The sequence below is a fragment of the Myotis lucifugus genome, unplaced genomic scaffold (genome assembly GCF_000147115.1).
Source record: "Myotis lucifugus unplaced genomic scaffold, Myoluc2.0 scaffold_90, whole genome shotgun sequence".
NCBI classification, from domain to species: domain Eukaryota; kingdom Metazoa; phylum Chordata; class Mammalia; order Chiroptera; family Vespertilionidae; genus Myotis; species Myotis lucifugus.
The window spans coordinates 1,412,394-1,435,873 of NW_005871138.1; the positions used below are offsets into that span (position 1 = coordinate 1,412,394).

A 23,480-nucleotide genomic window follows, 5' to 3' on the forward strand; every position below is an offset into this window, starting at 1 on the left:
GATTTATCTGGGAACCCTGTCAGGGTGGGGCCTCTGTGAGGTGGTGAGATGGGATGATCTGGGGAAGGGCAGGGTCCTTGGGATGGGAGCAGGGAGACAATGGAGGAGCGATGGAGGGAGTCTGGGATATCATGGGGGCCAGCGCCTGTGGGAATTTTATTCTGAGTTTTTACAGGGAAGTAGTGTGGTCTGAGTTACATTTGAGCCTCCTCTCCCTGCAGCTGTGTGGATAGGGTGGGAAGTCCCTTGCAAAAGTGAGCCTGTGATCTCATGCTCCCCTCCCCACTGCAGGAGATGCCCCATAGCTCGCTCCTTCCTGTGCCGAGTCCCAGTCATTCAGGGTGTGAAGTGAGGGGCTCAGAGCAGAGGGTCTCCCTGGAGCCAGTGTCACCCCCAGGTACTGAGGACGGCAACCACCACCTGTGACAGTCCTTGAGTCCTCTCTGGGGGCGTGGACCCGCTCCCCAAGTTTTCAGCTGACAGCTGGTCCCTTCTCCTCCTTCACAGCCCAAATCCACAGCCATGTGTTCCCTACCCACCACATCTGTGTGTGCACAACTGTTTGTTTCTTCCTGGAAAAACAATCAAAGCCTCTGTGGGGGCCCTGGGAGGAAATTGAACACTTGGGTTCTTAGCTGTCAAAAGCAGCATTTCCAGATTTGCAGGGTCTCGGGCCCGAGACACAGCTGGGTTTGGGCTCAGTGAAAGGACACGGGAGTGATGGGCCTGGGGTTGGTTCTGAAGAGGGGTGTTGTCATTTCCAAAATTTAACTTCTCCAAGCCTCAAGCCTCGCTCCCTTCAGCCCTTTTCACGGGCTGAAGGAGAGGCTGACATTGCAGAGTGTCAGAGAAGGGGCTCAGGGGACCAGGAATGACACAGCTGTGGCGATCTTATCACTTACTCCCTCTCCTGCATCTGTGGCAGACATCGCTAATCAATCAGGACATTCTGCCTCAGTGCTCCCTGGGGCACCAGTGTTCTTCTCACCAGTGTTCCAGCCAGCAGTACCTGTTAATTGCTGTTGGCATGTGACAATACACAGATTTGTCTCTGCTTTCTGTCCCAACCCCTTCACGTACTGATGGAGATGGACAGGGAGACCCTGGCACTCACTAGGCTTGGGCCCATTCTGTCATTTTCTTGCCCTTTTCAGAGTGTGCCTGTATCAGCACTGTATTTACTGCAAGTGACAAAAGTAAGAACTCAGGTAGGCTTCAACACAAAAAGACTGTGTGGCTCATATAAATGAAATGTTCAGGAGTGTGCGGGCTTCAGGCATAGCTGGATCCAGGACCCCCCCTCCCCCTCTGATGTTTTAAGGACTTGGTCTGTCTCTAGGCTCTGCTTTCCTCTGTATTGGCTTCATTCTTGAGGGGTAGGGGGGAGGGGAGTGGATGCCTCACAGGGTGGCAGAGGTGCCCTCAGTGTTTCAGGCTGGCACTGACAGTTCAGCAGCAACAGCTCAAAGACAGCCTCTCTTCACATTGATTCTAGCATGAGTCCTTGAGGGCTGGCATTGGCCCAGCTTTGCTTGGCTTGGCCTGAGTGACATGCTCACCTGTGGTGCCTGGGAGTGGAGTGGGGTCAGTGGGCTCCGAGTGTAGAGGAGGTTCCTCAGGGGATGAACTGGGGGCTGTGACCAGAACAGAATGGATTCTGGGTGAGTAAAACAACAGATGTTCCAATGAAGAGCCGGGGCAGTGGTTGTGGTGGGCCCAGGTCTTCTGGAAGGAGCCTGGGGCTGGTTTGAGGGCTGTCAGGCCGCTCTCAGTTCCTCCTTCTGCTTTCTTGCTTTTATTCATCAAGTAGTCATGATGCCTGCACTCTGCTGGGGACTTCAGTCCCCACTGGCACCACAGCAGTGACCTCGGCAAGCCCTGCCCCCGTGGAGCTCACAGTGCAGGGAGTGGATGGGGGAGGTGGACAGTGCCCGAATGAGGAGTGAGACACCAGGGCTGGAGGCCCACCATAATTCCTAAAGTCTGCCTGGTGCCTTCCCCTGCTGGCCTTCTCCAGACCTACGCATCGACACAGCTCCCTCTGTCTTCACTCTGCTTGTGTCTTTTTTTTTTTTTTTTGGCCATCAAACCTACCTATCTGCTGCTCCACTCTGTCATAGACGGACTCACCAATGCGATAATGAATTTGCTGACGTCATAACGATGGTAATAGTAGCCACAGCATCAATAACAGCAATAACAATGGCTAACATGTAACGAGCGCTTACTAGGCACGATTTTAAGCACTTGCTATGAATTCACCTGATAATTCTTACAACAACCTTATGACGGGGAGGTCATTATTGTCTATAATTTATAGACAGGAACACAGAGGCTCTGAAACATTACGTGCCTTGTCCAAGGCCACAGACTCAGGCTGCGAACCTGGGTGGTCTGTCTGCAAAACCTGCGCTGAACAACGTGCAGGGTCGATGTTGGTAGTGATCATGGGGGCTTCCAGTATCTTACCTCTGAACAATACTAAAAGCAGGGTCTGCAGACCCAGGAAAGCCTCGGCCCTTGGCTGCAGAGCAGTTTTTTTTCTAAAGCTCCTTACATAGGGTTGGGATCTCCTGCTCTCATTCATGTGTCTGCATTCAGGGCCCAGCCCTTCCTGTAAAGCCCTACAGGCCCCAGACACAGGCTGATTCCTGTCACCTACAACAAGAAAAGTCCTCTCCCTCTTCTTTGCAGCCGCCTTGCCATGTCCTGTCTGCAGCCGAGGCCCTGGTTCTAGATGTGTCTGGCAGCCTCCCTCACATCTTTTTATTTGTGCCTGAGTGAACTCTTGCAGTCCAGACTTTTTTACCCATCCCCACTGTCCTTGATTGGAGACAAGTGGAATTAGAACGAAGGTCTGCTTGGGCAGTGTGGGGGTGCTGGGGTCCCCTCTTCTCCCTCCCTGCCCTTGTGCGTATGAGTGTGTCAAGGTCTGAGTGGGTTGCAGACACAGGGTGAGGCGTTGTAGTTGGTGACTCAGTGCGTGTTTCTCTGTGCTCGCTGTACTGGTGGTGTTGTTTGGAGCATGTAGCTTGTGTATTATGATGCTTCAGGTCGTTTGGTGGTTCTTTGGAGTCTGTATTAGGGTTTTTTTGTCCCTGACGTGTGTACACTTTGGATAATTGTGGCACTGTTCGTTTTGGCATTTCCCCCTTTAATTCACTTCTATTGATTGAGTTTGTGTTTGTGGCTAGTACTTTTAGAGTGTTTTGAAATGTTGTAAGTGTTCATTATATACCAGGCTCTGTTCTCCTTGTTTTACATACACTGTTATTTAATTTTCCAATAGCCCAGGTAGTGGGGGTGGGGGGTGGGGTGTCTGTTATTATGTTCATTTTACAGATGAGGGAATTGAGGCATAAGTAGGTGAAGCAGCTTCCCCAAGGTCACCCACTACTTAGGAAGCTTGGAGCTGGGTTTCTAACCCAGGTGGTCTGGTTCTATAGTCACTGTGCACTTCATTATGCTGCAGTGCCCCTTGGAGCTTTGTCCGTGGATCTGTGGCTCGAGATTTGTACCCATAGTTTTTACTTCCCACCCCATCCCCACCCCCATCCCCATCCCCATCCCCATCCCCATCCCCATCCCCACCCCCATCCCCATCCCCATCCCCACCCCCATCCCCATCCCCATCCCCACCCCCATCCCCATCCCCATCCCCATCCCCACCCCCATCCCCATCCCCATCCCCATCCCCATCCCCATCCCGATCCCCATCCCTTTCTTACGCGGCGTGATGAATGATCTGCAAGGAGTCCTGAATGTTAAGAAAGAGAGAATACCGGGTCTGCCCCCAATACTACTCGTGATTCCCACAGCGCATGACATATCCAAACTGTTCTTTCCCATGTGTGGGTGGGTATAATACAGTAATTGTCATGCCAGGTTATTGTGAGGGTTTAATGAGGTTACCCTCATTCATGTCCGACATGCTCAGCCACACTCGTGCTGGCCATCAGCTCTGGCTGTGAGCACCTGGCTGCTCAGGCGGTCGGCTCAGATGGTGCACACAGAGCCCCCGGAGTGCACTGGGTGTGTTGGGGCAGCTGATTGATTCTGAAACCCATTCTCTCTCCTCTTTGGTTTCCTCTTTCCTGCAGCCACCCATCAGCAGGGTGACTGGGGGCTTGTTTAGAGACAAGATGAGCTGCCTGTTTTGCAGACCCACCTCTTCCTTCCTTTGCTGCTTGGGGTCTGCTGCCCATCCCCCCGCCCAAGGTGGAGGCCCTTCACCCTCCCTGCCCAGTGGCCTTACCCAGGACATCCTTGTTTGGGGTTTGGCCAGTTGGGAGGCAGTGTTCTGTGAGATTTTTGGAACCGAGAATGCTTGGTGGAGAGCTTCCTGCTAAGAAGGCTCCTGTCCTTTCAACTTCCGGAAGCCTTGACTGATGGTTACAGATTTGATGACCCACGGGTGACCTCTAGGCTGGAAAGACTCCAACTTTGGATTTAGGGGCATCTGGAGGTCAATAGAACTATCCCCCTGTCTCAGGAATGCCACTGCTGTGTGGCAGTGACCAGAGATCTACTTGTTCCCCCAAATTCTGGAGCCAGTCTTGACTCTTCTAGTTCATATATACAGGGCGTAGCACCTAGTAGGTGTGCAGAGTTTATTCAATTAGCAAGTATTCATTGAGGGCCTACTGTGTGCCAGGTATTCATTGAGGGTCTACTCTGTGCCAAGTATTCATTGAGGGCCTACTGTGTGCCAAGTATTAATTGAGGGCCTACTGCGTGCCAAGAATTCATTGAGGGTCTACTGTGTGCCAAGTATTCATTGAGGGCCTACTGTGTGCCAAGAATTCATTGAGGGTCTACTGTGTGCCAGGATCTGGGGATACTTCATTGAACAAGACAGACATATTCACTGCCTTCAGGAAACTGACTGCCAAGTGGGAAGACAACGGATAAACAAATAATCTGGATAATCCAGATTGTGAGAGCCCTATAAAGAAAATGACAGGTGTGTCGGCGATAGAAAATGCCTGAGTGGCTTCTTTAGCTAGGGTAGCCCAGGTGTCATTTGAGGAGGTGGGAGTCCGGAATGGTGGGAAGTAGCCAGGCCTCCAGGTAGAGTGTTCCAGGTGGAGAGAATGGCAAGTGCAAAGGCCCCGACGTAGAAAGGCATGGCAGGTTTAAGGAGTAGCTAGAGGGCCAGCGAGGTGAGGTCAGAGGAAGGCAGGGTCACTATCTGGTCCTTGAAGGTCTTAATAAAGTGCTGTATTTCATTCCTAGTGTAATAGACCACCATTGGTGTGACACAGTCTGACATTTGTTTTAATAGTAAAATTGCACATTTATTGAGCCCTTACTCCATGGTGAACCCTCACATTTTTAATTCCTTTAACCCTCATGACAACCCCATGAGTTAGGGACTATTATGCATTCCACCTTACAGGTGAGGAAACCAAGGCATGGAGAGGTCAGGTAACTTGCTCAAGTTCACAGCTGGAACTGCAGAGCCAGGTTCAAGCCCAGCCCACCTGGCTTGAGTCTGTACACTTGACCCTGGGCCATGCTGCTGCCTGCAAGGTTACTCAGGCTATGGGTGCAGAACTGGCGCAAAAGTAGAGGCTGAGAGACCTGCCGCGAGTGGGAGCCTGTGTACCTGAAACCCCGCCGGCTCTGTAGGCTCTCAGGGTCCGCTCCTCCCCGGCCCACGGGCCTATTCGGCAGCACACTTCAGAGCGCCTCTGCCTGCCATGACCTGTCTCAGGCTCTGTCCTTGTCTTGCAGAAGGACAAGTTCTGTGTGTACGAGGAATATTGCAGCAACCACGAGAAGGCCCTGCGGCTGCTTGTGGAACTGAACAAGATCCCCACCGTGCGTGCCTTCCTCTTGGTAAGTGACCCGTCACCCCTGCCCCTCTCTTCTGTTCGCTTCAGCCTCGTGCATCGTAGGCGAAAGAGAACTTCATGCTGCCACCTCCATGCTGCCCGATCCCTTCCTCCGCCAGAGTAATCTGTCTAAAGCAGCGATCGCCAAACACTTTCTGTAAAGGGCCAGAGAATGCATACTTTTGCCTTTGTGTGTCATACAGCCCCCGTATAGCACAAAAGCAGCCACAAATAAAATGTAAAGAAATGGGCATGGCTATGTACCAATAAAACTTTATTTACAAAAACAGGCAGAGGGCTGGATTTGGCCGTAGGGCCAAGTTTGCCAATTCCTAGTCTAAAGCAGTGATTCTAATGAGAGTGGTTCCAGAGGTAGTGATGACTGTATTATTTGGGTTATTTAATTACAAGTGAAAGAAATCCAGTTAAAATTGGCTTTAAAAAAAAAGAATTTACTGGTTCATTTTCCTGGGAAGATTAAGACCTGAGAGGGCTTTAGGCACAGCAGCATCTGGGTGTTCAGATGATGTCATTAGGAATGTGTCTCTGGACTCTGCTTTTCTCTGCCTTGGCTCCATTCCCAGGCAGCTCTCCTCAAGTGGTGTCAGTGTGGCCTTCAGCAACTCCACACTTATACCCACTCATAGCAGAGCAGCTCCAGGGTAAAGAAAATTCCTCTTTCCCAACAGTCAGGCCCAAATCCTGGGTCTGATGCTTACTGGCTTCGCTTGGCTACAGAGCTTATCCCTGAACCAGTTGCTGTAGATCAAGCATGTCAAACTCAAAGGCTAACCCGGGCCAAATAAACAAGGTTTAAGTGTATGTGGGCTGCAAAAAAACAAAAGCTTCAATTTTCATAGAAATGTAGGTTTATTTTGATAGAGACATGCTGAATACAAAGGGCTGAAATAAATGAGTAATCGTTAATGTAAAATAATAGAGCATTTTAATAAAAATTAATATTTTTTCTTGAATATTAACCTACCAGACACGGAATAACTGCACAAATTAATAAGGGTAACGCAAATAAACCTATTTTTCTTGTTCCCTGAAAGCGAAATACTTCCTGTTGCACAAACCAAACAAATCAGTACAAGACTAAAGATGTGGCAATCGGCTGCTAAAATATTTGCTGCTAGTATTAGTGGAGAAAAAACAGTGTGCCTGCGAATAAGGCGCAGAAGAGAAATGAATGCAACACGATTATAGTAATCAGTCATTAGTGAACAATGTAGTTCGTTATTGATCATTATGTATAACAGGATATTGTAAAAATTAAGTTATGAAATTTTTGTTAAAATGTTTCTTACCTACCGTTATATTGGCTGGGCCGCAAAAATATTCGTTGTGGGCCGCATGCAGCCCTTGGGTGCGAGTTTGCCAAGCTTGCTGTAGATAGAGGGATTGGTTGGGACTCTGATTGGTCCCTTCTGGAGCTGGAGGGCGGGGTCAACTCTCACATATCACAGGCCCTAAGGGTGTGGTGGATCCTTAAAGAACAGTTTCTACTTGTGGAAGTAAGTTGGGAATGGATGTTGATCAGGCAGAGCACTAGACATCCGTGCTGGTCTTCCCTGCTACTGCAGAGAGCTGCCCTGGTGTGTAAAGTGGGTCCTCATTTGTGATCTCCTTGGAGCTTTACCAGCCACTGTTGTGTATGAGTTAAGATACATGTGTGCTTGGTGGCATTTCCAGACATTCCAAATAACAGCGGTTTAAACAAGGCAAGCATTTATTTCTCTCTCATGTTAACGTGATGTAGACAGTCTGGGGGTTCCAGTGTCAGGGGCCAAGGCCCTAGGGCAGTGATGGCGAACCTTTTGAGCTCGGCGTGCCAGCATTTTGAAAAACCCTAACTTAACTCTGGTACCGTGTCACATATAGAAATTTTTTGATATTTGCAACCATAGTAAAACAAAGACTTACATTTTTGATATTTATTTTATATATTTAAATGCCATTTAACAAAGAAAAATCAACCAAAAAAATGAGTTCGTGTGTCACCTCTGACACGTGTGTCATAGGTTCGCCATTACTGCCCTAGGGTGTGCCCTCATTAACGTGGTCTAAAAAGACCTCTTCCCTCTTCCACGTTCAGGGAGTGTGATGCAGGATGGGTGGGAAGGAAGGACTGCCTTTCTCCTTGTAAGGGTACAACAGGTGGCGCACACATCTCTTTCACTCACATTTCATTGGCCAATACTTGGTCACATGCCCACACCTTGCTGCAAGGGAGGCTGGGAAATGTAGGCTTTATTCTGGGCAGCCAGGTGCCTAGTAGAAAATCCTGTTGCTGTGGAAGATTATGTGAGGGGACACCTCAAGCCTTTGCCAAAGGTGATTTTGATGACTTCAAAATATTAAGCGACTTTTTAAGAGTACATATTTAGAAAATGATTGAGCTTCTTAGGGGTTTGAATCTTGGTCTTTCACCTCTAAATCCCCTACTCATTCAGTCCCAGCCCCCAAAACGGTTTTATCTCCTGACAACACATACAGAATCCAGCAAATAAAAGAACAACAATTAACTGACATGGCATAAGGAGTGTTGTTATGTGTCCAGAGAGCTAAACTATATAATAAAATTCTTGAATACTTTTCCGTAATGCAACAAAGTATTTCCAGAATTTTGATTCAAAAATGTATGTTTCCTTCACTTGTAAGTTCCTGTTGCTTGGCCCACTTCCAGTGAGCATCTGAGGAGGGCAGGTTGGTTGACTGATTTCCACTTTTGTCGCAAGTGCCTCAAGCATTCGGGACTGATGCTTTTCATCATTGCTGGTAGCTATGTCTTTACATTTCTAGTTTTGCACTTACATTCATAAAAGAGTCTTGGCAAACAGCAAAAACAAAGTCATATCTTGTAAGACCACACACATGACCGTGTTTCTGTGACTGACCTTTTCAGTTTCAGGCAGCACCACTTAGCATGCGGGCTCAGAGTCCCACCTTCCAGGGATGTCCCCTTGGGCTCAGCTGTGTGTTGGGAAGCAGGAAGGTGTTTCTGGGGATGTGGGAAGGGAAGGGCTTCAGTTTTTCTGTCCTTCCTTCCCCTCTCTCTTTCAGTCTTCCTAGTGGTCCAAACTGCCCCTTTCCTAGCAGCAGCTGGGCTAGGCCAGCTTGGGAGGGGGGAGGACTTGTGGGGTGCCAGCACACATGCCATCTGTCTCCCTCTTTGCTGGCATCTCCCAGCTTTTGGCCACCTGCAGAAGTGCCATCTCATGTCTATCATGGGCTATTAAGGCGCTGGGAACACACAGAATCTGGCTTTCCATTCACGATGTGCTGTGCTGTGCACTAGTTGAAAGATGGGGTGAGAACTTTGTCTTTCTGTGCCTCAGTTCCTTGTCGGTAAAGTGGGGTTCATTCATTCATTCATTCATTCATTCAGCAGCTTTCTATTGAGCACCTACCGTGTGGTAGGGATCATACTAAGTACGGGGATGCAACAATGACCAAGGCAAGAAAAGTCCCTACTGACATGGAGTGGCTATTCAAGCAGGGGAGACCTACATGTCATGTGGCATTAAGTTCTCTGCAGGAAATGAAGTAAGTTAAGGGCGACAGGATGTTTGGGGGATTAGGGTGGTGCCTGCTATTTTATATTGGTCTTTGGAAAACAGTGTCTTAGGTGACACTTCAGCAGAGACCTGGATAAAGTATGAGAGAGGCAAGGGGTATCTGGGGGGAAAGCTTTCCAGGTAGAGGAACTGCAAGTGCAAAAGTCCTGAGGTAGAAGTGTGTTTGAAGAAGAGCAAGAAGGTCAGGGTTGCGGGAATGGAGAGCATAAGAGGAAGAGTGGAAGGAAGTAAGGCCAGATAATGAAGGAGCATTTAGACACTGGGAGGATCTGAGATTTTTACATAGCTTCTTTTATTGCAGTCTAGCATACATGCTGTGAATATACTCACAGCATGATGAATATTTACATATGTGTACTCCCATGAAACCACCTTAGAGGTAAAGATTTATTTATTTTTAAAATTCTTTACTGTTTAAAGTATTACATGAGTCTCCTTTTCCCCCCATTTGACCTCTCCCTGGCTGCTCCCACCCCCCAGCACATGCCCTCACCCCCCTACTGTCTGTGTCCATTGGTTATGCTCATATGCATGCATATAAGTCCTTTGGTTGATCTCTTACCCTCTCACCCCCCGCCTTCCCTCATAGGTTGGACAGTCTGTTTGATGCTTCTATGACTCTGGTTCTATTTTTGTTCATCAGTTTGTGTTGTTCATTATATTCCACCAATGAGTGAGATCATGTGATATGTCGAGGTAAAGATGTAGAACATTCCCTTCACTGTAGAAGATTCCTTGTGTCCTTCCTCCGCCGTGCCCCTCTCTGCATCCAGATAACCACTATGCTGCTTTCTCTCACCAAACGTTCATCGTGCCTATTCTGGAATGTTTCACGAATGGCATCATGCAGGATGCTTTTGTGTCTGGCTTCCTTTGCTCAGCATAATGCCTGCGAGATCTGTCCATGTTGGAACGTGTGGCAGTTTAGAATATTCAGTTTTAGTCTGAGTGGGACGGGAAGCCCTGGGTGGTTATGAGCAAAGGAATGACTTGAACTGATTTGCATTTTGAAAGGTCTGCCTCCTGGCAGTGTGAGGCTGGAAGCAAAAGGCACAGGGGAACTGGTACAAGTGTCCCAGGCTGCCGTTAACAATGACCACAAACTGGGTGGTTTAAACGACAGAATTTATTCTTTCACAGTCTGGAGGCCAGAGGCTGAGATCAGGTGCTGGCAGGCCTCTGCTCCCTGCAAAGGCTCCGGGGGAGGGGCCTGCCTTTACTCTGCCAGCTTCTGGGGGCCTCAGGTGCTCTTGGCTTGTGGACATGAAACTCCAGCCTCTACACCTGTCTTCATGTGGCCTGTTCCCTTGTCCTCTCCTCCTCGTATAAGGACATGGGTCAGACGAGGTAGGGCCCACTCTAATCTAGTGTGACCTCCTCTTAATTTAACTAAGCATATCCATAATGACCCTATTTCCAAATTAGGACACATTCTGAGATTCGGGTGGTGTGGCATTTTCGGGGACACTATTCACCCCACTACAGGGCTGCTGCAACAGTCCAGGCAGATGATGGTGGCAGGATGGGGCAATGGTGGTGCTGCCAGGGGTGGTTGGAGTCATAGGGAGTTGGAGGGTCCAGCTGACTGATCTGCAGGATGGTTGGTATCAGGGAGTAACTGAATGAGAGGAGTTAAAGATGGCTTCAGGGTTTTGGGCCCAAACTACTGGAAGGATAGAGTTGCAGTTTCCTGAGGTGGTAAAGGCTGGGTTAGGAACAGGTAAGAGAGGAAAATTTAAAAAGGCCATTTTGGAGACATCCAGGTGGGGATTTGGGAAGGGAGGGGCCAGTCTGGAGATATAAATCTGCACGTCAGTAGATAGGATGGTGTTAGGGCGATGGGTCTGGGAGAGGTCAGCCAGGAAGCGAGCATGGGTAGGAAGGAGGACCCAGGACCGCACAGGGCATGCTGCCATAGGAGGTGCGGAAGTTGAGGAAGTTGATACCACCTGAATCAATTCTGTGAATTAGGAGGGTTTAAAGGGATAATTTTCAAACGTTCTTCCCATAGTGCCTGGAGTGTAATCTTCATAGAATAGTGAATGGTTGCTCTGTGTATGTTTGCTTTTATTATTAAAAAAGAAAGAAAGAAAATCAAGCAAAACAACAATCTGGGGGGTTTGGGAGAAGCCTAGCTGGTGGCTGTGACAGTCCTGTGAAAACTCCTTGATTCTGGACAAAGAGACAGGCCTTTCTTCGGCCAAGCCCTGGGGGCTTCTGGAAAGCCCTTCCCCACCCCCAGGCTCCCCTCTCTCTGCCCAGAGCTGACATCACCAGGGCAGCTTGTGGGCAGTTCTGGCTCTGAGGACAAAGGCCTGAGTGTGAGCAGTGTGGGGCCTGGCATCTCCCAGCTGCCACATCCCTGATCCCCCATCTGTGCCAGGGTTAGACGTGGGGGTGGGAGCCATGCAGCTCCCACCACAGTAGGGCCCCGGGGTCCCTGGGATTCTGCTTCTCCGAGGAGGGGGCCTTTAAGATTCCTGAAAGGCAGTAGTCTTGGACCAGTCATTTGGGCTCTCTGTGCCAGTTTCCCCATCTGTGGCTAAGCTTGAACGGTCCACGCTTATCCTCGGGCTATGAGGATGAACTTGACCCACAGGCGAAGCAGGAGGCACAGTGCCTCGTGTGTGGTGAGCACATGGGAAAGGTTCTCCGATCACATTTTCACTTGTCTTGTTGGGAAGTTCCCCCAGTGCTTGGAACGGTGCCAGCACACAGTGAGCACACGATGTGAATTTGCAGAGTGAATGAGTGATAGGATGGGGCTCCCTTTCCCAAGAGTCCGTTTCATTGCCAGTTTGCTGGCGCGGTGTTGAGGGGGGAGGCTGAGACCCGTTCCCTGCTGCATGTGCGGGCAGTTCGCACATTCATTGGTTCATCCATTCATTCATTCATTCATGCATATACTGGGCACATTGTCAGCCCTCACAGCCCAGGACAGTGAGGGGCATGGTGGCGGGACCGCAGACATGAACCTCATGATTCCTGGCAGCCAAAACACGGATGCTCAGGTTGGAGCCCCTTGGCTCCAAGAGGAACCTCTCCTGAGGAAAGGACGATAAATGCTTGCGTGTGGTTTTTAGCCACACGGAACAAACGACCTACTATGCAGGTGCCAGGAGGAAAGAGTCTTGGGAATTGAGAGAAGATGGGGAAGGCTTTCTAGAGGTGGTGGTGGTGGGAGGGGGAGGCTCAAAGAATGCTGGGCTTGGGGTAAGGGTAGCCGGCATCATGGTTCCAAGCCCAGGCTCTTCTTCAGCCCGCCTGCGTGGAGACCCCACCTCTGGGCCACTTTGAGGAGAAACACTTACCCTTCCCAACCCCAGGTTCCTGAGTGGGAAATGGGAATAATAATAGTGGTTAGGCCCTAACCGGTTTGGCTCATGGATAGAGCGTTGGCCTGTAGACTCCAGGGTCCCAGGTTCGATTCTAGTTAAGGGCATGTACCTTGGTTGCGGGCACATCCCCAGTAGGAGGTGTGCAGGAGGCAGCTGATTGATGTTTCTCTCTCATCGATGTTTCTAACTCTCTATCCCTCTCTCTTCCTCTCTGTAAAAAAATCAATAAAATATATTTAAAAAATAATAGTGGTTAGCTCGTAGGGAAGCTGGTGGTCAGGATGAGAGCTGTCAAGGACCTTCTGGCACATCATAAGCTATCCGTCAGTGTTGGCGATGGATGATGGTAATAATATGTTTATTATTATTGGGAGGAGTAAACGCATGTTACGCAGGGGGATAGAATGAACACAGGAAAGGGGGCTGGCATGAAGGAAGTACTGATGTGGGTGGCTGCAGGTGGCCAGGGAGGTGGCTGGGAGCTGAGGGGTGAGTTGCAGTCTTTACTCTGCAAACCAAAGCACAGGTATTCCTGCGGCAGCACACAGGTCCCCACCTGCCAGGTAAAGATATAAAACCCTTTCAGTGACAGTTGAAGGTCGCAGGTTCATTTTCCAAATCCCATTGGAACCCTCCCTCCACAGACATAACTCCTAGGTCTGGGAATATTATTTCTTTCCTGTACATGTCTTTATATGTTACTGCAGACCTGTTCTCTATAAACAATGCCTAGTTTGGGTTTGTGTACCTTTAAAAGTTTTAAATTGATTCATACCATGCATATTCTTTATTGTGTGTGTGTGTGTGTGTGTGTGTGTGTTTTGCTCAAAAGTATGTTTTTGAGGTTCATCCACATAGCTCTGTGTCGCTTTAGTTCCCCCATTGTCACCACGGTGCAGTGAACTACCGCATAAGTGTCCTGAAGACACATTTTTCTATTCTTATTAGGTTGCTTCTCATGTTTTGCTGTTCCAAATGAGACCGTTTTGAAGTCCGTGTTCCTGTCTCCTGCTGTGTAGGTGTGAAAGCTTCCTTAGGCCAGGGATTGGCAAACTTGGCTGTGAAAGGCCAGATAGTAAATATTTTAGGCTTTGTGACTCTGTGGTCTCCGTTACAACTACTCAGTTCTGCCATGACTGCTTGAAAGCAGCCTTGGACAATATGTAAATAGATGGATGTGTTCCAATAAAACTTTTATTATCAAAATAGGGACTGGGCAGGATTTGGTTCACATCTGATGGAGGCCTTGTGCTGGGTTATAGAATACGGGGGTGGGGGGTGGGGGTGAGAGGACTAGGTTTACAGTTGTGAGTATGCGAAACACAGAGTTTATTCTTGTATTATTATTTATTGATTATTATTTTCCACACAAACAACTGTAAGCCTACTTTTGCCCCACCCTCTCTGCACATTTCCATCTCTCCTAGGTGTTGCTAAATTGCTTCCAAAGTGTGTAGCTGCGTTTTGAGAGTGCCACCCCATAGCTGTTTGAGGGTGGCCCAATCCTTTTGTTGTCCTTGGCGAGTTTTAATGACAGTGTCTGTCCCTTTGCAGAGCTGCATGCTTCTGGGTGGCCGGAAGACGACGGACATCCCTCTGGAGGGCTACCTGCTGTCTCCGATTCAGAGGATCTGCAAGTACCCCCTCCTCCTCAAGGTGAGAGCGGCACCCCACTCCTTTCACCATGCTCGAAGTGACAGATTGGCTCTGATCGGCTTAATCATAAAATGAAACTTGTTAGTGCAAGTAGCTGAGAAGTCTGGGGCAGGCTGGATCCCACCAGGACTCCGCCTCTTTCTCCCTTGTTCAGTTCTGCTTTTGACTGTTGAGCTTTATGTTCATTGTGGTCACAGAGGGCTATGGTTCCTCTGGCCTTACACCCTCTCTTCTAGTAGCTCTGACAAAAGTGCTGAGGGTGATTCAGGCTTTGGCCATCTGTGGCCAGGAGAATGTGATATTCCAAATGATTTGGGCCTGAGTCGCATGCTTTTACTTGAATCAGTGACATGAAGCCTTTGCTTGTGCTATTTCTCCTCCACCTATATGTTTGGACTTAAGCTTTACCCTAATTGCTATGAGCTGGACAGGGTTAGGCATTGATTGGCTAAGACATGGTCCAATGACAGTGAGCAAGACAGTGTGTTCTGATTGGCTGAGATTGGGGTCAGATGCTTCATACCTGAACCAATCACCCTGAGCAAGGGATCTCTAATTGGCTTAGATTTTTGTCATGCGCTCCAACCTCTCACCAATCACTGTCCCACAGGCTAAAAGCCCAGTGAGGGGGACAGACTGGACCCTCTTCACCAAAATCTGGGCTATTTGTGGAAGAGGGTGGGCAAATACTGTGTGAACAAACCACAGCATCCACCTACTGCGGTTTCCTGTGCTGTCCAGCCACCTTTGACTCAGTCTTGGTCAAGCAGATTTGCTGCTTGTGTGGGGACCCAAGAAGTCTTAATTCTCAGCATTAGAGCCGACTTCTGGGAGATCTCCAGCTGGGTGGGTAGCTCTGACACCATCTGCTGCTCTCAGCCCAGGGTTTTCAGCCCTTGAAAATGGCGGCTGTTGACCCGAGCTTCCCTTGGCGCCATCCTCAAGGCCTTGAGTCTGACAGCTGTTCCTGGAGTCTTTGCTGGTGGATGAATTTGGCTGGTGATGCCTCATTCACACGCCCGGGGCCATGTGCATCCTTGCTCCATGAACTGGAAGAGAGAGGGGAGGGGAAAGTACTAGGGAATTCTTGAACTTGACTTGCTGCTGGATAAGGTGGGTGACACTTGAGCCTCTGAGGCTGGCCAGACCCTGGGGCCATCATCTCTGCCTGTGAACACAAGCCTGTACTGTGTGCAGCTGTGGGAGGTGGGACACAGCTGTCCCCTCACCTCCTCTGGCCTGCTGCTGTTTATCCCTTCCAGGGATCTCAAAAGGACTTTCCGCCGTGGTTCTTGTAGCTGCTTGGATTCCCAGGTGGATGTTGGCAACGTCATACGTAGCTCAGCTCTTCGGCTTGGTGCAGGAGAAGCTCCATGTGGGCCTTGTGAATTGGTCGCCTGTGGACTGAATTGGACTTTTGCCCATGTTGTTTATCTGGTCTGTGTGGTGTGTCTTCCACATGTGAGTTAATTGTCAGCATTTAAAGAGAGTGTTCTGTATTGGCTTAAGGCAGGGGCTAGCAAAGCTGTGGCTCATGGGTCACATCTAGCCCATGGCCTGTTGGTGTACAACCCATGAGCTAAAAGTGGTGTTTACATTTTTTAAAGGGTTGTAAAAATAAAACAAAACCCTAAAACAAAAAAGACTGTGTGACAGAGGCCGGATGTGGCCAGCAAAGCCTAAAATATTTACTATCTGGACCTTCACAGAAAAAGTTTGCTGACCCCTGGATTAGAGCCACACTTGGCAGCCACCGGCTGCCTGGGTTTGAACCCCAGCTCTGCCTTTTACTAGCTGTGTGATTTCTCCATGCCTCAGTTTCTCATCTGTAATACATGGTTTGTATTAATAGTACTGATAAGGTTGTTATGATGATTAGACCCTTATTTACTTATTTCTTAGAGCAACTCGAGGTAGCCACTTTGATTAGCCCCATTTTAAAGATGAGGCAACTGAGGCACAGAGGAAGGAAGGGGCCTGTTCAAGGCCACACGTTGGGTAAGGAAGCAGAACCATGATTTGTGGATTCTAGAATTCCCCTATCAGCTCCACAGCCTGTTGAGAGCACTTTGAGGTGCTAAGGCTGCCAAAGTGCTGGGTGTTGGGGGTGCTGATCTCAGTTCCCTAAGTGGGGAGTCTGGGAAGGTCAGTGACCTTGTGTGTCATGGTTCAGTGACTGGCCTGCTCCTCCTTTCCTGGTTTTCAAAACCTTAAATATTTGACCCATTAACAGTGGTTCTCAACCTTCTGGCCCTTTAAATACAGTTCCTCATGTTGTGGTGACCCCCAACCATAAAATTATTTTCGTTGCTACTTCATAACTGTAATGTTGCTACTGTTATGAATCGTAATGTAAATATCTGATATGCAGGATGGTCTTAGGCGACCCCTGTGAAAGGGTCGTTCGACCGCCAAAGGGGTCGTGACCCACAGGTTGAGAACCGCTGCACTAGAAGAACCACCAGCTGAGGTTCCCTAGGTGTTAATTAACCCCTTGATTTCTGGATCTTGGGAAAGTCTGGGATCCCAGCATGCACTTGGAATGGCAGTTTCTATAACATGTTTTCACAGCCAGTGGGGCTGGACCTGTGTGTATGTGTGTACTCCAGCTCTCAATGTGAGGCCCATGCATTTCTGAGGCCTGCTCAGCCCCAGGGGCCACAGTTTGGTCTGGCAGGATTTCTGGGCTCTGGATTCCCAGAAGAGCAGGGAGGGACAGAGCCCGCCGGTGGCCGATGGAAGAATAACTGCCCACAGGAAATGGTTGAAGCCGGGCTGTGGGTTTGCTCTCCTGACCAAATGGCTGTTTACAGGCTCAGTTTCCTCTGTCTCCAGCTGTGTTTATCCGAGGCTCAGAGAGCACTGGGGGACCAGCCAGCGGACCTCAGATTCCTGTGGGCCCATGCCATGCTGCCCGCCCGACCGAATTGCTCAGTGTGTCCGGCCTTTGGCACCCACAGCTGAAATGTTTGCATCAGAAAACAGCTGGGACGGAGGGGAATTCTTCATACCCCTCCTGAGTTCCTCCTTTCTGTCACATTTTCCAGTGGGTTTTCAAAGACAATCCCATGAGCTGGGGGACAGTCCTCCCCTCCGGCCCCTCTGGTTCTGACCCCGCGCAGATGTCCCTGTGGCCCTCTGAGCCCCTTGTGTGAGCTGAACTCTGAATTAAGTGGGCGAGCGGGATTGAGGAGCCTGCGTAGGAAGAGGGAAGAGGGAAAAGGCAAGAATGAAAGCCTCTTTGGGAACAGCCCCAAAAAGCTGAACTTGAACATTGCCTAAGAATAGCCGGGACATTCTATTTCAGCCTTCAACCCAGACCCGGCATAGACAGTTGGCATTTTCAGGCTTTGTTGAGTTTTCCATCGACAGTTCCAGGGAAATGATTCAGGTTTGGGGTAATGCCCCTGGTGCTCAAATGGCAGGTGCCGAGGCGAGACAGACTGTCACCGGCCCTTTTAGCTGTTTCCGGGTGATGCACAGAGCTTATTGGGCACTTACTGTGCACCGGCTGCTGGTGTGGCTCAGGATCCCCAGGGCTCGGTCTTGGACAGGCTCCCCCCCCCCCCCGGGACCTGCCTGCTTGTCATGGGAGCAAGCGAGGCTGGCAGGGGGCAACTTGGAGGGCACATCTGTCTAAAGGGGGCAGCTGGCGCTCCAGTCCTTCTGTTCCCCTTTGCCTTCTGCCTCTCTAACCCCTTCAGTCTCCTTTGCTGGCTCCTCACCTTCTAGACCTCTGAGCGTAGGTGGGCCCCAGGCCTCAGTCCTTGGGCCTTGACTCTATCTAGACTCGCTCCTGGAGGAGGCCTTATTTACTCTGGCTTTTCTCATTTTACTAAGGTATATTCAGAAGTTGTGCAACCATCACCGTAATCGTTTTAGAAATATTTTCATCATCCCTCCCAAAAGGAACTCTGGACCCATTAGCAGTCACTTCCCTTTTCCCTCCTCTCCCCCCAGCTCTTGGCAACCACCTACTTCCTGTCTCTACAGATTGCCTATTCTGCACATTTCACATAAATGGAATCATATTATATCTAACTTTTGTGTCCAATTTCTTTTCCTTAGCACAGTATTTTCAAGGCTCCTCCACGTTGTAGCATGGCTCACAATTTCATTCCTTTTTATGGCTGAGTAATATTCCATTGTGTGGATAAACCATGTTTTGTTTATTCATTCATCTGTTGATGGACATTTGGCTTCACACTTTTTGGCTGTTACGAATGGTGCTATTATGAACATTAACCTGCAGACTTTTGTGCGGACATTCCCGTGGCTTTAACCTCCATATCTGTGCCAGTGACTTCCAGCATGGATCTTTCACTTAACCTCGGGCGGGACTTTCCTCGGGCTCACGCAGCTTCTCTGCTTGGATGTCTAACAGGCACCTCCTACCTAACATGCCGCAAACCAAATGCTTGGCTCTCCCCTTCCCCCAGACCTGTCTTCTCTCCCACCCTACTCCCTCATCCCCATCTCTGTAAATGGCTTCTCTTCTTTTTTTAAAAAAATATGTTTTTATTGATTTTTTTAGAGAGAGAGGAAGGGAGAGGGAGAGAGAGAGAGATTGGCTGCCTCATGCATGTCTCCTACTGGGGATCAAGCCTGCAACCTGGACATGTGCCCTGACTGGAGTCGAACCGATAATACATGGGCTGATGCTCAACAACTGAGTCACACTGCCCGGGCTGGTCTCTCTTCTTTCTGGTTGCTCAGGCTAAACCTGGGAGTTATTTCTGATCCACCCCATATCTAGTCCATTAGGGAGTCCTATTGGCTCCGCTCCCCACACACATAAAGTTCTCTGGTGTGCCACCTAAAATCCTTTGGAGAGCTGTGATTAGCACACATACATGCTCTGGGAAACTCCCATTGTCTAGCCATCCTCCTGCACCAAGAATTGAGGCCAATACCTCTTTAGTGATGGACTACATCCACCTCCAGGGGCGCCACACTGCTATGATCAAGGAGACAGAGGTAACTACTGAGCATGGTGAGAGCTGCATTACCCACAGAAGGGCGTGGGGGATAGAGAAGACACAGGGGACTGTGCAGGGCCCCCTTGCTATACCCTGAGCCGCCATTCTGCACACAGCACTGCAGCAGCTGTCCCAAACAGATGGGGTGGCCTGTTTGGCCCCCAGATGTTTGACAAGTTTTAAATCAAGTTGGCGTTTGGAAATCAGGAGCTTTCAGATGGAAGTCTTAAGTTCTGGGTTCAGAAACAGTTAGCAACAGTAGGATGACATTTCTACAGTCATTTAATGAGTAATTAGGAGGCATCTACTGCGTGCTAGGTGCCATTCTGGGCACGTTACTTAGCAGATCCCTAGTAGTCTTCCTGATTACCTCCAAGAGTGAGCCACAGTGGGTGGGACAGTGTCTAGGGGTTTTGAAGCTATGTATTCATTCACCAACTCGTTATTGAGCAACTATTATGTGTCAGGCATTGTACTAGGTGCTGGAGATACAAAGTGAAAAAAACTGCCCAAACCCCTACCTCTGTGTTCTGATGTTCTGCTGGGGGGAGGCAGACAACAAATGAATAGGAAATGTATATGTTTGTTTAGGTGGAATGGGTGCTATGGAGAGAAATGTATCAAGCTAAGAGTGATGGATTGAGAAGGGACTTTTGAACAAAGACCAGAAAGAGATGAGGAAGGTATCTTGGGAAAGAATCTTCCAGCCAGAGGGAGCAGGCAGTGCAAAGGCCCTGAGGTAGGAATGTGTCTGAGAAGCAGCAAGGAGGCCAGAGATAGGAGGTAGAAAGTGGGGGAGTGAGGTTGGAAAGGTGATGGAGCCAGCATATGCATGGCCTTGTGGGTCACTGTAGGGTCTTTGTCTTCTCTGAGTGAGGTGGGTGCCATGGGAAGGTTCTGAGCAGAGGAGGGACAAGATATGACTTAGTTCCCACAGGATCCCTCTGGCTGTATGTGGAGAATGGACTATGGGTGGTGAGAGTGGAGGTGGGAGACCAGAGGGGAGTTGATCTCAGTGATCCAGGTAGGAGATGGCTGGACTATGTTGGTAGCAGTGGTGGGGGATGCATTTTATGAGAACTGCCTCTTCACATCATTAGCCCATTTTCAATTGGGTAGTTGTTTTCGTATTATCTGCCAAGGTTTTCTATATTATCCTGGATACTTGTGTCATCTCTTTGGAGTCCTTGTCGGACTCTGATGTTATGAAACGAGCCCTCCATCTGCCAGGGATCTGGCCTCTCACCATCTTGCTGAGAAGGCACAGGAAGTCAGAGGTCTCTGCACTGTGGTCTTCCCTGCCCAAGCTCCCATCCTCCCCCAACCACAATGCCCAGCCTCCATCCTGCCTCTTGGGTTGTGAACCGACACCTTGCCTAAGGCTGTTCCAGCATCTCAACCTGCATCAGCCGCAATTCAGGTTCTTTCCTGTGTGGTGAGCAACAATAGCTCAAGGAACGGAAGCCTCCTCTTTCAGGGCGAGAGACCTGCTTTCCTCCTTTCAAAGCCAAGCTTGTATATACATCCGATCTTCCAAGTGGCCTTCCCAAATCTCCTTCCCTGGCAGTCCTGCCTACATTCTGCTTTCTGCCACGATCTGTGTGGCTCTAGCTCAACCTCTTAGCTGTGTGACCAAGTACAAGTTGCTTAACCTCTCTGTGCCTTCATTGCATCACCTGCAAAATGTGGATGGTAGTTGCCTCCCAGGCTTACTGCAAAGACAATGCATGAGAAAACTCACGAGAACACTGCATATTACTAGGTAGATAGACATGCTTGGTAAATGTTAGCTACTCTAATAGTGTAGTGATTTTTATTTATTTTTTATTCCAGTTTCTGCACTTATTAATGTAGCTTCTTTGAGAAGAGACTTAAGTTCTCTGTCCCCGAGTTTCCTCCTCTATCAGATAGAGCTTTGGTCATGGGTTAGTGTGAAGATTAAATGAAATAATAGCTGTAAAGCGCGTCTAAGTGCTTAGTAAGTATTAGCTATTTTTATTGTCTCAAAGTTCATTTTGCCCAATATTCATAGAACTATAGTAGTTTTTTAAATTAGTATTTTAATGATATATCTTGTTTTATCCTTTTGCTACCAACCATTCTCTATCCTTAGGGTTTAGGTACTTCTTTTGTAAACTACACAAAGTTAGAATTTTAAAATCTTATCTGTCAATCCCTATCTTCTAACTGGAGAGTTTAGCCCACTTATATTTATTGTATTTATTGATACATTTGAATTTATTTCTATCACTTTTCTTTTCTATTTTTATTTGGTTTCTTTTCTTCACCCTTTCTTGCTTTATTTTGCATAATTTTAGTGTGTGTGTGGTTTTTTTGGGGGGTTTAGTTAACTCTTTTTTTTAAATTCCTTTTTATTTTACTTCTTCTGTATTGGAATTTATAGCTATTGCCACCACCATCATGTACAAGAAGTGAGTAGATTCTATAGAACTCAGTGGGATGGTAACTGTGGCCAACTGTAGAGCACTTGCCCCATCTAAGGGGGTAGCTGCCCGTCAGCCCAATTATTGTTAGGTGGAAACACAGGCCCAGAGTGGCCAGAGCTTCTGCTTTGCTGAGAGAGGCTGGCAATAGCATTTGGCCTGCGGGGCCTGGTTTCTGTCCTGGGCTTTGATCCAGTCCTGCATTAGAGCCAGGAGACCTAGGCTCAGAAAGGGAATGACTTACCTAAGGTCACGCGTATGTCCTGGTCGAAGCCCGAACATGGACGCCCAGTCCTGAGCCCTCGCCCACTGTTTCCCCTTCCCTCTCTCAGTGGGAGGATGGAGTTTTTAAGACCCATGTGCATTATTTCTTTTCCTCCACTAATTCTTAATCTGTGGGGCTATAGTTCTCCCAGCCTTGAAACGGGCTGAAATTGTTAAAATCAGAAATGTATTTGCATGAAATTTCCATAGAGTTTGCAGGCCTGGAGGTTTTCTTTGCTGTGCTGGACAGCTTTTCACTTCTGGGTTTTCTTGGACTTCCAGATGTTTTTTGCTTCTTCTTTTCTTTTTTTCTTTAAGTGGTATTGGGTCTTGTCAGGCCTCTTCCTTTGAGTCCTGCTGTCACCCTAGATATGGCCTGAGGGGACCCCAGAACTGCAAGTGCAGGAAAGAGTTGGGTAGGGGTGACAGTTCCGCCTCCTGGGCTTGGACAGGGCCTGCAGCTGGCTGAAGTGTCTTCAGAAAGTGGGTGTCCTCTGTTGGTCCGGCCCCCGTGCGTGACACCTTCCACTCCCACGGGCCACCTTTTTCTCTTTGTGGAGAGGACAGCATGGCTTCCCCACTGCCTTGTCTCCTTCTGGGCCTCCACCCCCCCACGTCAGAGCGAGTGATGGATACTGTCACTTCTTCCAGCGACAGATCCAGCTTTGTTTTTACTCTATGGTTTCATGGATCTGTCTTCTTATGCTGGTCTGGAGTTCGAGGCCTCTGTCCCAGGCCGTCCTCTTGTGGCCTCACTCTGGACGGAGCCCACACCTCGGGCCTGATGGGCTGCCCACAGCCAGTACCAGCGGCTCCCTTTTGGTAAAAGCGTGTTGGAGGGGAGCGAGGGGGCATGAGGGACCTTTCAGAAACACCGGGTTCCTGTACTCTGACATCCTCTTTTCTAGGAAGTGCTCACCTCAGGCCTGCTTGTGAAACCACACGGGCTCACAGGCGGATGTTGGGCAAGGCCATCAGCCTGGCTCCGAGGGGCTGGCGCTGTCATTTTGCAGGGTGGCCCAGGGCAAACCCCAACCCCCCTTCCTTCTCTGCCCTCAGTGTATCTAGGTATTCCCCAAGGTCTGCCCCTGCTCAGATGTTTTGTGTTCAAAGAGCCTAGTTTTGGGGAGTGTCATGTCTAGATCACATGACTAAAGAAACATGTTTGCTGGCATGGTTGGAGGAGTGATTCGCTGGAAAAGTCTTTTCTGATAGCTTCAGGCCTGGCTAGTCCCTTCCCCCTCCGTTCCTCTCTCATCACACCTAGGAGATGGCTGGAGCCCTTGGATAAGACTGGCCTGACCTTGAGAATGTCCTTGCCTGTGCTGGTGGTGGGGGAAGTTCATGGGTTGAAGGTCTGCTCTGACCAACCTCTTTACAC

At 49.0% G+C, this 23,480-nt stretch overlaps 1 protein-coding gene across 1 annotated transcript in view; it reads left to right on the forward strand.

The window, feature by feature from the left end:
* PREX1 (phosphatidylinositol-3,4,5-trisphosphate dependent Rac exchange factor 1) overlaps window positions 1–23,480 on the forward strand; it is a 104,266-nt gene that overhangs the window by 11,367 nt on the left and 69,419 nt on the right. Inside the window, 2 exon segments of the mRNA XM_023756259.1 lie at window positions 5,737–5,841; window positions 14,311–14,412. Of these exon segments, the coding sequence (XP_023612027.1) occupies window positions 5,737–5,841; window positions 14,311–14,412 (207 nt within the window).